At 39.9% G+C, this 15,076-nt stretch overlaps 3 protein-coding genes and 1 long non-coding RNA gene across 8 annotated transcripts in view; 2 read left to right on the top strand and 2 right to left on the bottom strand.

Moving 5' to 3' along the window:
* LOC310728923 (craniofacial development protein 2-like) overlaps window positions 1-15,076 on the top strand; it is a 288,545-nt gene that overhangs the window by 133,740 nt on the left and 139,729 nt on the right. The window lies entirely within an intron of this gene.
* The window catches only part of LOC310728988, a 412,338-nt gene that overhangs the window by 294,121 nt on the left and 103,141 nt on the right, over window positions 1-15,076 (bottom strand). The gene's annotated exons all lie outside the window — the stretch shown is intronic.
* Window positions 1-15,076, top strand: part of LOC310728943 (uncharacterized protein) — a 105,683-nt gene that overhangs the window by 83,881 nt on the left and 6,726 nt on the right. The window lies entirely within an intron of this gene.
* Window positions 1,045-4,805, bottom strand: LOC310728939 (uncharacterized protein). 2 transcript variants are annotated; one of them, XM_083546827.1, is made up of 6 exons: window positions 4,273-4,805; window positions 3,699-4,043; window positions 2,710-2,877; window positions 2,593-2,645; window positions 1,876-2,004; window positions 1,045-1,687 (listed from the first exon to the last, which is right to left on the bottom strand). In XM_083546827.1, exons 1-5 carry the CDS (start codon window positions 4,340-4,342, stop codon window positions 1,879-1,881), a joined length of 762 nt encoding a protein of 253 aa, XP_083402953.1. In that variant the 5' UTR covers window positions 4,343-4,805; the 3' UTR covers window positions 1,045-1,687; window positions 1,876-1,878. The 2 variants fall into 2 exon arrangements, with proteins under 2 accessions (XP_083402953.1, XP_083402954.1); XM_083546828.1 differs by having other exon boundaries at window positions 1,045-2,004; window positions 2,722-2,877; window positions 4,273-4,795.

Raw genomic sequence — 15,076 nt, 5'->3', positions numbered from 1 at the left:
AATGGGGAGGGTTGTGTTAGGAAGGGCATCCAGCGTAAAACATGTGCCAAATCAAATATGAGGATCACGAATCAGAATTTCAGAGCGGATTGGTCGAGGCCCGGGTTACCAACGACCGCCACAGGTATCGTTAACCAACTGGGTACCGGTGGAAATTGGGCGAAGGAGGAGAAGGAGAGGAGGAAGACGTCTACAGAGACAGCAGGGAAAGGAGAAGTGGAGGAGAGTGGAGGTTCGGGTTGGTACTTTAAATGTTGGTACTGTGACTGGTAAAGGGAGAGAGATAGCTGATATGATGGAGAGGACAAAAAACTCTCTTCACCTCCACTACACTCTTACTGTACTCTTCCTTCAGAATCACAGAGTAAGAGTGTAGTGGAGGTGAAGAGAGTTTCTGATAGGGTGATGATCATGAAGCTGAAAGTTGAAGAGGTGATAATAAATGTCAGAAGACAGATGATGATTTACTGTGGAGACCCTTAACGTGAGCAGCCAAAAGAAGAAGAGGATTTGTCAAAGTTACACCCATATAAATGCCAGAACATTACACTGAGAATCACAGTATATTCACAAAAACTTTGTTTATTATGTTATTTATTATATCTTTTCTGTCAGTTTCTTGACTATAGACTGTGGCAGCAGACACTTCAGTCCACCCACACTGTAGAGCAGGTAAGCTTTTTATCTTCTGGTTCTATATAAGAACTAAATAGAGTGGGGAAAGTGGGGGTATCCTTCATTTGTTCATTCATTTTCTCCCGCTTATCCGTAATTCGGGTCGCGGGGGCAGCAGTCTAAGCAGGCCCCCGCCTTCGACTGCTGCCCAATCCTCACAGCACCGTCCCTTACGGTCCCTCCTGCAGGTGATGAGCCCACGGGAAGGCGGCCCTACGTCACGGACCTTGATATTTCCCTCGTAAAGGACCCAGTGGGGGTATCGAATAGTTAAATTAACCTACATGTTGCCTGCCAAGCACAAAATTATTATAAATAATAATAGTTAATATAAGAAAGTTCTCAAATACAAATGAAAAGTCAAAATTCTCCAGTTTCCTTTGGCAGATTTATTAATAAAATTCTTCCAATAAAACATAGGCTTGAATGTAAAAATGCTTTAACTGAAATATGATGCAAATTAAATACAGAGTTTAAAACAAATATATAAATAAGTACTAAGTTTGTGTAAAATTCTACCTAATAAGGATTCAGTCATCTGTTTGATCATTAAAATATAAATCAGCATTTCTATATAATTTCAGTAAAAATGTCAAAATAACTACGAATAAAACAAGCACAAAAATCTTTACATGTAAATAAACCAGTAGTAGATATGAGTAAAGATCAGGCCTTGTAAATTTTACAGTTTTTAGTCGGCTGGTTGTTAAAGCTGTTAGAAGCACAAATAAAATCCTGATGCACAAACGTATTTATTTAATAAATGCAGATATTCTTTTGTCAGAATATTGTTCGAGAAGCCTGCCATGAGTTAGTTGCTTGTAATCTTGACGTCTTTTCAGATTTAACAAACACCTCTGAGATCTCTGTTGCTTCTCCAGGCCTTGAGCAGTACCACAAACTGGCACATCATTACAGCAGACCTGCTCCCACTCTGTATCTGGGTTTTTATGTGCTGATAGATACTGGATTTCCAAAAGATGTGAAGATTCCTTCAGTGTCTGATGGAGCCCTGAAACCCCATGACTGAGCACTGAATTAGTTACAGATGTGTCAAAGAGAATGAAGTAACAACTGTGTGTCTACCATATATGTGTGTGTGTGTGTGTGTGTGTGTGTGTGTGTGTGTGTGTGTGTGTGTGTGTGTGTGTGTGTGCGCTTTTGACACATAGCATATGTCATGTTATTGTGATCTTGTACTTGTCAGTGTCTCTGTGGCTGTGAGGCAACACTTGCGTAGGTCACACTGTCCAGATCTGATGTGTTTGTCGTAGCAGATGTTCTGGACCTTCTTTTGTACTGAACACTTGCATAATGAATGCTTTCATCCTGTAGGGAGATTCAGGTAATGATTTTCTGTTTACTTTGCCACTAGCTGCATCCTGTTTACTGCACTGATAAAACATTAGAAATAAACCAGAACAGCTAAGAACAGTAGGTGGCGTGTTTTGTTTCTTTGCCCAGTAGAAAAACTACAAACTAGATGTGTGAATGGGACAGTGAGTGGGCAAACCAGAAAACTTTCTACTTTTAATAAGCCAATTTTATTTTATTTGTCACTAGTGTATTTACTGTAACATACAAAATATGTAGACCATAAAAAATAAACTTGCTTTAAACCATTGCATTGGCATAACTGTGTGTGGGTTGCTTGTGTTTGTGTTTCTCATTCATTTTACAGAAGCTCTCTTCCCATCCTCAGGCTGAATATATATATATATATATATATATATATATATATATATATATATATATATATATATATATATATATATATATATACACACAGTATAAAGACGACAGAAACACAGTCAAACCAAAATAAACACTAACACTCACTTTTATCAAAAGTGAGTAATCAACATTACATCTGGAAAGAGCTCAGTAACCTTACAGTAATAATGTAAGAGTTCCTACCTTATCAGTGGAGTCGGTGGTGTGACTGAAGAAGCTGCATGATGTTAATTTTCCTTAAAGAGAATTTCATTATTATAAATATAAAATCATAAATAAATATTTAGCCTGTAATTTCACCTCTAGTCTCACCTAGAACCCTGCTGCAGAACACACACATGCAGATGGTTATTAGGACGGAGACGAAGCACACACACATTACAATCACATTTCTAATCCAGTCGGTAACATTTCTAGCAGGCGGCTGTGAATCTGAAGCCTCAGATGAAGATCCATTATTGCTGCCACCTAAAACACACACAGAAGCACACAGAGATCTCAATATAGTGCTGAGGGAAACTTCAGGCTTCTGGAAGACTCAGTGTGAACTTTACATTCAGATCATGTGATTAATGATCCATGAATAATAAGCAGTTTTGTGCTGCAACAGTAATATTGATCAGTGTTTTATTAAAGTTTATTCAGAAATCTGCTCAAGAAAAACTGAAATGTTTTGATAATTGTTTAACATCACACATATGGCTAAAAAATGTGGCTTTAATTTTGCATGACCCCCTGGTTAATGTGAGTGTAGTGTGTTTAGAAAGTGCTTCATGCTCACATCAGTCACATCATTTCAATTCTAAACTAATCTTTTAAACTATGAAAACATTAAATTGGCTAAAAAGTACAAAAATTTTAATATTTGCACTTTCCAATTATTTCTTATTGGACCTGAACTATAAACTCGATTACACAAAGATACTGTATGTGTAGATACAATCCACAAAAATTAATGTCACCACATCTTTTGTATTGTAAGGGGTCTGTATTTGGGCATGAATCCCAGTGCGGTTATTACATTTACAATTCCTCCATTTGGCAGACGCTCTTATCCAGAACACACACAACTGAGCAATGTTGGGTTAAGGGCCGTGCTCAAGGGCCCAGCAGTGGCAGCTCGGTGGTGGTGGGATTTGAACCTGTGGCCTTTCGATCCAAAGTCCAATGCCTTAAACCCCCCCCAAATTACTTTAAATAAAAAATTGCCCCCCAGATGAGCAGCAGAATGGATTTAACTATAAATTAAAATACAACATAAATAGTGTAAATAAAGTATTGGCACCCACCTGGAAAGTTCAGTTTGATCTTTTCCCCAAACTGAATGTGTTTTGTGTCGTTTCGACCTTCACAGTAATAAAACCCCAGATCCGGCTCTCGAACTCCAATAATCACTAAACTGCTGCTTTCTGTTAAATTAAAGTGACTCTCATCTGCATTATACTCAATATAAAAGTGTTTGTTCAGTTTCTTTTGTCTGGCTGATATAATCTTCCTCAACCCTGCTGAGATCATCTGATACCAGGATTTCTCTGAGTAATTAGTGATGTTACAGAGCAGAGTGATGTTTGCTTCTGGAGAAACAGATATGAGATCAGCTGAAGAGTTCTGAAGGAGACTCGGCCTAATGAGACCTGAAAGAACAACAGCACATGAAGAGAGAAGCTTCATCTCCACTCTGTAAACTCTAGAAACACACAGCTCACAGTACATACAATACACATTTACTTGTCTTTAAATGCACATGTATCTGGTAGAGCTTCCTGCACTAATCCCTCTAAACAGCTCCAAAATTCTACACCAGTGATGTGAAAAGTACAAATAATTTAGTCTAAAATGTACAATTTCTTTTTATGAACTCACCAAACAGCAGCTGCAGAGTAAACAGAAGCAGATACGCTGCCATGTCTAACACACTCCCTCCTCTGAGCATGTGAAATATCTGCTTGAACTGGTTCAGCCCCTACATCCTGTCCTTCTCTTCTGCTATAGAGTTCAATGAGCTTCTGAAATCTTATTTTACTTTCTGCATTATACTGAATAAATAAGTACACGAACACAGAACAGACAAGTAAACAGACCAGATTTACATAATAAAAGTACACCCCAATTTATTCTTTTCACTTGTGTAGGTCAAATGAGATTCTGTACACTGATAAAAGTCACAAATGTGTATGTTGGTTATTAAACAATTAGCTTTCACACCCAACATGATTTGGGGTCTGTACAGTCACCAAGACCAGATCCAAACCTGAGCGTAACTGATGCTCCAACGTTTCCCTCTGTCCTATTGTGTAGCACAAATTAATGAAATGAATGTTATACTCTGTTTATTTCTTCCTGTCAGAACCAACATCCATGTGAGATTTTATAATGGAATTGCACCACATTAATATAATATAAATCTCTCACTCTCACTCTTGCAGATGCATGTGCCAAATATTTTTATAAAGAACAAAAACACACACAAGCACTGTGGACAAAATGAAATGAAGGGGGTGAAGCTAATGCTAGGCTAAGCAAAAGAAAATTAACATGAGAAAACCAAAAGCTATAAATGAAGTACAGCTGCTTAAAGCTCCAACACCTGAGAAGCAAAAATAAATAAATAAATAAATAAATAAATAAATAAATAAATAAATAAATAAATAAATAAATGGTGAATCTAATAGGAAAACAGAAGAAAGATGTGCAAAGCTGAAAAGGAGCAGACAGACCATAATCCTTAATGTGAATCTTGTGTATTTACATGTAACACTTGTGCTACTGGTGAACATAAATGCCCAGTTAATATCAAATGGCTTTTTCAGGTTTCTCAGTAGGTTCCTCACTGAGGATAGCGCTTGTGTAACAGAGAGGAGTGATGCTCACATGGACTATCTTTAGCATTAGCTTTGACTTAGCCATTAGGATTACGGTCCCCCATTTTCCTCACTGTGAGGTCTCTAATATGAGTTATGTGACTGGATAAATGTACACGTATCACAAATAAATCTATTACTACAGATTAAGGAAGAACCACGAGACATCCTGCACTCAACACACTGAACACGCTGAATGTATGCATGTTAGATCTTTAATAACAGGCATTAGTTTGAAGATTATTTTATACACTTCCACTATGGAGGATCTCTGCTTGCTTACTTTAGGCAGAAAAAACTGTTCATATAGGAAAAGGTTTAGCATCTGAACCCAAAATTTCTGGTCATGGTGCAGGGGCTCCTTCTGATCATGAAGTTTCAGGCAATTGTGTAAGTTATAAAACCACACACACACACACACACACACACACACACACACACACACACACACACACACACACACACACACACATATTCTCTCACCCACTGCAGAGGAAATAACACCCTGCTGAATAAAACATGCAACATGCAGTGCAGTGTGAAACTCAAAGGTAGTGTTTAAAACTCATTTAACTCAAAACAGCTTTTCATTTAAAAGGTAAATCATTAAAATAATAAATAAATGATGGTGTGATAACAAATGCAGCTGTTACATCAATAAACTGTGATGTAACTGTCAGACCAGCTGTGATTGTTCTCATCAGATCAGAGATTAATGCTGATTACTGACAAATGAATTACAGGACTGTGTGTGTGTGTGTGTGTGTGTGTGTGTGTGTGTGTGTGTGTGTGTGTGTGTGTGTGTGTGTGTGTGTGTATTCACGTCAAGCACTACAACAGAAAAGTGTATTGAGAAGATGCTTTTTTTTGCCTCTGTGCATTTTGCAAAACCCACCGAGGTGTAAACTTTCAGATCTGTTCTTTTCTCAGCAAGAATTTAACAGTCACTGAGCTCAACTTACCTGAAGATTATTATATTTTATTACTTTACATGGCATTAAAGATGTGCTGTAGAGACACAGTTACAATAATATGATGAGATATTTCATTTCTAAAGTATATTTCAGATTTAGCTTAATAATAATTACCACAAGACTTCATATTTACTTCAATTATATTTTATTTGTATTGTGTTTTTAACAATAGACATTTTCCCAAAGCAGCTTTAAAGAAATAAATTATAAATAATTTACATTTTAAATTGATAAATTACTCCTTATAACTTTATCTTTATAAATATATGAAAACATAAATAAATAATGATACTAAAGCAGCAAAAATTCATCCTGATTTTCACCTACAAAAGAAGAAGAGATCTGATTGGTGGACTTTCACTATATGGACAAAAGTATTGGTACACCTGACCTTTCCTGCCATATGTGGTTCTTTTCCACACTGTTACCACAAAGCTGGAGGCACACAATCGATAAGGAAGCTTTAGATGTTATATCATAAATTTCGCGTTCACTTGAACTTTGAGCATGTCAACAACTCAGCATGTCAATTCCCCTGTGCACAAGTCCATGGATATGTGGTGTATATGGTTTGGAGAGGAAGATCCTGAGTGGCCTGCTATAGAGCTCTGATCTCATTTCTACTGAACACCATTAAGACCATTAAGAAGGCCTCCTTATCTTCTCACCCTTGTAGCTAATAACACAAATATCCACAAGCAAACTCCAAAATCTAGTGAAACATAATAATCTTAGTAAGCACATAACTCTGGGATTAGAGCCGTCTCAGTGATGTACATTGGTGACCTTTTCTGTAGCATAATTGCAAAATCAAAACTAATGCTAAAGCTGGTCAATGGGAGCATCACTCATCTATGTTACAAATGTGCTCAGTGAGGAACCTACTGAGAAACCTGAAAAAGCCATGTGAAATTAACTAGGCATTTATGTTCACCAGTAGCACAAGTGTTGCATGTCAGAACTGCTTTGTGTGTGTGTGTGTGTGTGTGTGTGTGTGTGTGTGTGTGTGTGTGTGTGTGTGTGTGTGTGTGTGTGTGTGTGTTTGTGTTTATCTCTTATTTTCCTTATGTGGTTTGCTTTGGTGACTTTGTCTCCTTGCATGTGCTGTTCAACAACAGGTGGAGTCTCCTGTCAATCATAATTAAACAGTAGCCAGGAATGGACCAAACAAAAACAAGAGTCTGGTCAGAAAAGTTGGAGCCTATTGTTTAAAAGCAGCACCCTGAAGCCCTTGTCAGAAGCCTGTGAAATGCCTTTTTTTTTAGCTTATTCTGGTTTATTTAGTTTTAGCCTTTTTTTTCATATACTAGTTCACTTGATTTGAGAACAGATAAGACTGAGTACCGTCTCTAGGTTACGTATGTAATCCTAGTTCCCTGAGGGAATGAGACGCTGCGTCGTAACGCTTTGGGAACGCCCCTGCATTGTCCATGCTTTAAACCACGTGTGAAATCTGACCAATAGGCAAGTCATGACGTCATCGGCGGGCGAAGTCGCGTAAACCAGGAAGTTTTACAAAATGGCTGCGCGGTGGTAGCGATGCTGGCTTCTGCACAGAAAGAGGGTAAGCGCTGCAGGGATGAAGGGCGTGTGGCACGGAGATACAGCTTCTCGTTTCCTCTGGGAACTAGGGTTACATTCGTAACCTAGAGACGTTCCCCATTCGGGAACTTTGAGCTGCGTCATAAAACTTTGGGAACGAGTGTCCAATCACGCCCCACTGACCAGACCCTGCCTAATGTGTGAGGGGCTTGGCACCTGCACATAGGACAGAGGAGCCCAGAGTGGCTCTAAAGTCAAGGTCATAAAACCTGACGAAGGTCAGTGGGGTGGACCAACCTGCAGCGTCACAGATGTCCTGGAGTGACACTCCAGCGGACCAGGCCCGTAGAGGCCGTCACACTCCAGAGTTAGCCCTGACCCTGAGTGGAGCGGGGAGGCCAGAGGACTCATAAGCTGACAAGATGGCATCCACTACTCACCTGCTTAACGTCTGCTTATTGGCCAGGAAACCTTTCCTATTAGGGCCATAGAAGACGAACAGCTGCTCCGACTTCCTCCATGGACTCGTCCTGTGAAGGTAAGTGTCCAGTGCTCACACTTTTTTTTTCATATACTAGTTCACTTGATTTGAGAACAGATAAGACTGAGTACCGTCTCTAGGTTACGTATGTAATCCTAGTTCCCTGAGGGAATGAGACGCTGCGTTGTAACGCTTTGGGAACGCCCCTGCGTTGTCCACGCTTTAAACCACGTGTGAAATCTGACCAATGGCTCTGTGTCCCTGCTCACACTGGACACAGTCGGTTCTGTCTCTTCTGGTCGGGAGCTATGAACAGAGGAGGGCAGAATGTCTGTTACATGACAGGTCGTGTGGGAGCCGTAGGCACCATAGGTACGTACCCAGGTTTTGTATATAGAAACACTCTAGTCATGACGGGGGTAAATTCCAGGCAGGACAGGGCCACAGACAGTGCCTTCAGATCTTTGATCCTCTTCAGGGAGGAAATTGCCAAGAGGAAGGCGGTCTTGACGGACAGATACCTAAGGGCCCCTTCGGCCAAGGGCTGAAAAAGGGGTTTGGATAGAGTCACCAACACAACTGCCAAGTCCCAGACAGGCACTCTAGGTTGCGTCCCGGGCCTCAGCCTCCGGGTGCCATGGAAAAAACGTGTCACCAGGGGGTGCCTACCCAGTGACTGCCCCGCAGGCAGGGTGATATATGCCACGATGGCGGACACATAAACCTTCAGGGTTGAAGGGGTTAACCCTGTGGCAAACTGTTCCTGTAAGAACTGAACCAATCGGGCAGTTAACTGGGTCTAATTCACGGTGCTCACACCATGATGTGAACAGCCGCCACCGTGCGGTGTACGACCTCTTTGTGGAGGGAGCACTGGAATAGAGTAGGGTCTCGGTAGAGAGACCAGCTGCTATGAACTGTGCCCCCTCAGGGCATTCTTTCTTCTTATTCTTATTCTTCCTCAGAACCAGGGTTACGCCCGCCTGCGAGAGGAGATCCCACCTGGAAGGAATTTCCCATGGATGGCCATTGTCTCGACAGGGCGTCTGCTCTGACATTCAACCGCGCATTCCTCCACCTCTCCAGGCTCTTCTCCACCTGCTCCCTACTCTCACCACAAATCTCACTTCCTCCTTACTAATCCTATCCACTTCCTGCTTCACCCTCTCCACATCATCCAACCTTCTCTCTAATTTTTCTCATTCATTGATTCAGCTGAAAAACAGATAAATAATTTAAATTGATGAGGGTGGTGGCACTGCAGGGGGTGCTCACTGGCATGCCCTCAGGCCTATACCAAAAAAAGGTACTGACCCGCTGCCTTTACTCACACTGTATAATAAAAAAATAGACTGGATCGTAAAACTCCACACAAATATTTACAGAAAATACACTGAATTTAAAGGATTATGTGTTACAGAAGTCACTATGTTTATAACTTTTTAGATATACACATGTCCCTTTTATTTAATATTCAATAACAGACTATTTTAATAGGAACACCTGCATACCTGCTCATGTACTTTATAAATCTGCCAATCACTTTCCAGCATCATAACGCATATAATCATATAGATTTCAGGTCAAGAGCTTCAGATAATATTCACATAAAACATCAAAAGGTTTTCTAAATGTTTATACTTTTGAATATATTGATTCTTCCTTTCCCCAATTAAATATCAACCATTTACATTTTGTCATTTCACAGCATACCTAAAATAATTTAGCATCCGTGGTGCAGTTGAAGCTTTTCATCTACCAAAAAACATGCAAAACAAAGACCAAAAATATAAACATGACAGAAGCTATGAACCAGGAACCAGGAAGAAGCTGATGGGGAGCAAGAAACAAAAACATCACGAGGGGGATACTGGATAAACTGGAATTTCAACAGTGGAAATCAATTAGAAGAAAACAGGTGCGTGTGTGTGTGTGTGTGTGTGTGTGTGTGTGTGTATACAGTGAGGAAAATAAGTATTTGAACACACTGCTATTTTGCAAGTTCTCCCACTTAGAAATCATGGAGGGGTCTGAAATTGTCATCATAGGTGCATGTCCACTGTGAGAGACATCATCTAAAAAAAAATCCAGAAATCACAATGTATGATTTTTAAACTATTTCTTTGTATGATACAGCTGCAAATAAGTATTTGAACACCTGAGAAAGTCAATGTTAATATTTGGTACAGGAGCCTTTGTTTGCAATTACAGAGGTCAAACGTTTCCTGTAGTTTTTCACCAGGTTTGCACACACTGCAGGAGGGATTTTGGCCCACTCCTCCACACAGATCTTTTCTAGATCAGTCAGGTTTCTGGCCTGTCGCTGAGAAACACGGAGTTTGAGCTCCCTCCAAAGATTCTCTATTGGGTTTAGGTCTGGAGACTGGCTAGGCCATGCCAGAACCTTGATATGCTTCTTACAGAGCCACTCTTTGGTTATCCTGGCTGTGTGCTTCGGGTTATTGTCATGTTGGACGACCCAGCCTCGACCCATCTTCAATGCTCTAACTGAGGGAAGGAGGTTGTTCCCCAAAATCTCGCAATACATGGCCCCGGTCATCCTCTCCTTAATACAGTGCAGTCGCACTGTCCCATGTGCAGAAAAACACCCCCAAAGCATGATGCTACCACCCCCATGCTTCACAGTAGGGAAGGTGTTCTTGGGATGGTACTCATCATTCTTCTTCCTCCAAACACGTTTAGTGGAATTATGACCCAAAAGTTCTATTTTGGTCTCATCTGACCACATGACTTTCTCCCATGACTCCTCTGGATCATCCAACTGGGCATTGGCAAACTTAAGACGTGCCTGGACATGTGCTGGTTTAAGCAGAGGAACCTTCCGTGCCATGCATGATTTCAAACCATGACCATGGGAAACGGTGGTCCCAGCTCTTTTCAGGTCATTGACCAGCTCCTCCTGTGTAGTTCTGGGCTGATTTCTCACCTTCCTTAGGATCATTGAGACCCCATGAGGTGAGATCTTGCATGGAGCCCCAGTCCGAGGGAGATTGACAGTCATGTTTAGCTTCTTCCATTTTCTAATGATTGCTCCAACAGTGGACCTTTTGTCACCAAGCTGCTTGGCAATTTCCCCGTAGCCCTTTCCAGCCTTGTGGAGGTGTACATTTTTGTCTCTAGTGTCTTTGGACAGCTCTTTGGTCTTGGCCATTTTAGTGGTTGGATTCTTACTGATTGTATGGGGTGGACAGGTGTCTTTATGCAGCTAACGACCTCAAACAGGTGCATCTAATTTAGGATAGTAAATGTGGTGGAGGTGGACATTTTAAAGGCAGACTAACAGGTCTTTGAGGGTCAGAATTCTAGCTGATAGACAGGTGTTCAAATACTTATTTGCTGCTCTATCATACAAATAAATAGTTTAAAAATCATATATTGTGATTTCTGGATTTTTTTTTTAGATTATGTCTCTCACAGTGGACATGCACCTACGATGACAAATTCAGACCCCTCCATGATTTCTAAGTGGGAGAACTTGCAAAATAGCAGGGTGTTCAAATACTTATTTTCCTCACTGTATGTTTGTGTGTATATATGTGTGTGTGTATGTGTGTGTGTGTGATCTGAGATCTGAGATCTGATAGGGCTGATGAGTAATGCTTGTGTTGACTCATATAGTTGTGCTCAGTCTTCCTTTGTCTCTGAAAAGTGTGTCTGCATGTTTGTCCAAACCAACAAATAAAATTTGTACCATTTCTAATCAGGGGCAATTCTAGGATTTTTTTTAATGGGGTGGCACAGGGGGGACCAAGAACCAACACAAGTGGTATGACACAAAAATGGCAATGCACAAAAGCCTGTACAAACCCATCTATATTTTTATTAATAAAAACTATAAAGCAGACAATAATAATTCTTCCCTCAAAAATAAAACTGCCCTTCTGACAACTCTGATGTTTTTTTTTTCTTGAAGAAACCCGAGTTGCTGCTGTGCCTCACTTTGTTCCCGTTACATTTTTTTCTACAAAATCTTGTCCAAGAGTAAACAAACCTAATCATAATGATCATTATTACACAAATAGTATATTTAATAGCCATATTTTCATCTGATTAAAGATAATCATTTAAATGACCACCAGGCAAAAACTTTGTTTATTTAATACAAACAGGTATTTACTAATCAACAGCTTAAAACCTCAAGTCTCAGAATGATAACATATTTTAGCTTTTACGGTGTTACTGTAGATTATTTAAAAAGTGATTGTTCCTTTAATCTTTGAAACAACAGGAAGAAACCTAACATCATTTCTATTTTAAGCATCGCAGCTCAATAACAAGCACAAACTTTAGAGAGCTTTCAACATACATTAACGTATTTATATATATATATATATATATATATATATATATATATATATATATATATATATATATATATATATATATATATATTTAAATACGTTAATGTTAGGTGTTTTCACACACACACACACACACACACACACACACACACACACACACACACACACACACACACACAGTTCTTCTTCTTCTTCTTCTTTTGGATGCTCCCATTAGGTCTCACCACAGCAGATCATCCCCTGTCCTCTACATCTGCCTCTTTCACACCAACTACCTGCATGTCTTCCCTCACCACATCCATAAACCTCCTCCTTGGTCTTCCTCTTTTCCTCCTTCCTGGTGTCTCCATCCTCAGCATTCTCCTACTGATATACCCCATGTCCCTCCTCTGCACATGTCCAAACCATCTCAATCTCACCTCCCTCACCTTGTCACCAAAACGTCCTACATGCGCTGTCCCTCTTGTAGCGACTGGGGGATAAGAGGGACAAACTTATAATACAGATAAATTGAGTATATAGTTGGAAGCACAGTTTGCCCGCATCCTCCACCATTATATGTAGCGAATTTAGCTCGCAAAGAAGAATATATTTATAAGTAATTATAACGGGTTATAGTTACTCCTAAATATTCAAATTAAGTTGAATTGAGGGTAATGGAATTAACATTACACTTATTTGTCTGTTCGTCCGGCAAACAGACAGTATAATTTTATATTAATTCTATAAAAGAGGCCAAGAAAGACGTAACCCCCTTTTACTTTATACCGTAAATTAAATTCAATTAAATAGAGCATGTAGTTCAGACCTGATGTTGCAGGAACTTCATTTATGGAACGTACTCAGAGACCATCACTTATTAAAAATACAGCGTTTAATGAATGAGAAAAAACACAACATAAAACTAACAACACAAACAAACAAACAAAAAGAAATAAAGAAAATTAAAATTAAAACAAAATAAAAAGAAAGTTGAAATTAGGGAAGGAGGAAGAGAAAGGAAAGGAAGAAGGAGATAAAGAAAGAAAAGGCAGTTTACTTCAAATTAATCACATCCTAACTGAGAAATCGTCACGGAAATTTAAATTCGCCTTAATATTAAGGGGTTCAAACTTAACACGCATCTAAATGAGTTGGTAAACCGGTTACTTGCATTGACTTGTTGCACAAGAGTCCGGATGCGGTAGACAAAAGAATCTTGGACGAGTCGGTTAGGATGGAGTCAGATGTTCTCCCAGCTTCTCCTGAAGATCAGAGCAGTTGGTGTTTTGAAGATAAAGCTTGCTGGAAGGTCTCAAAAGAGATTTGAGATCTCGTCCCGAAGAGTCGCTGCTGAGCTGTTCGAAGCGTCCGACTCTCCGGGCCATCGGGTCCCCGGGCCTTCGGGCCCCGGGGGTCCGAGCCTTTCCGGTCGAGCCGAGTGAGCGAGTTGCTCTCTTGACTGAACTCTGACTGAACTCTGACTGCACTCTGACTGGACAATGATTAGTTGGGTTCAAGATGTTTTAAAGGTCCTGAACCCCACCCATCCTTGGGGGAATGGCCAGTGCTATGGCCTGAAATTTTGGAGGGAAAAACTTCCTTTGTTCATGCATCTGTGGGCATGGTTTCAGGGCTATACTTGCTTTTGGAGGATTTTAAAGTTTTATTCAAAGTGAATTAAGACGGTATGGTACATTTCATGATCAAATAAAATGCACGATTGTTTGAAAAATAAAGAAACAAATAATTTTGCGGTTATTTGGATCCTAAACATGAAAAGGAATGACAGTATAAGGCAGAGGTACATTAACTTACAGAGATCAGTAATTAACTGATGTTAATACAATGTTGTATTCTGATAAATAAAATGCACCCTTGTCAGGAAAGTAAAGAACAGATACTTCTAAGTCAATCAAGCCTTAAGAAGAGAAGAGACAACATTTAACACAGAGTTATATTGCTAAACATTTTAAGGTTTAAATATTATTGATGTAGAGTTAAACACTTGCTTTATTTATAGTAGAAGATACAAACAAGATGTATGTTTGTATCCTGTGAAGTGGGACATTCTATTTATTATTTAATTAATAAAAGAATGCTCCCTTTTGGTGTGTGTGTGTGTCTGCATATGTGTGTGTGTCACAAACAGACGTACTGGGGCCGAGTTCCGAGAGTGAATTGTTTTATGGTCTGAGGGTCGCTGTGAATTCAACCAGAGAGACCAGGGGGGGTTATCTGGCTTTCTGGGTGGGGTGTGTGTGTGTGTGTGTGTGTGTGTGTGTGTGTGTGTGTGTGTGTGTGTGTGTGTGTGTGTCAAACAGAATATCTGCAAAAGGGGGTTATCTGTCTTGTGGTAAAATCCAAACGTTCTGGAGCCGGTTGTGTGTGTTTGTCACAAGCAGCCATGCTGGATCAAGTTTCGAGTTTGGATTGTTTCATGAGTTTTATGACTTTATTGTTTAATGGGTCCCGGTAAACTAAACATGAGTTTAGGATTTGGGCCGT

The sequence above is a fragment of the Silurus aristotelis genome (assembly GCF_946808225.1).
Source record: "Silurus aristotelis genome assembly, chromosome: 7".
NCBI lineage: Eukaryota > Metazoa > Chordata > Actinopteri > Siluriformes > Siluridae > Silurus > Silurus aristotelis.
Note: the sequence above shows the minus strand (reverse complement) of the source record. Positions and strands in the feature narration are given on the sequence as shown.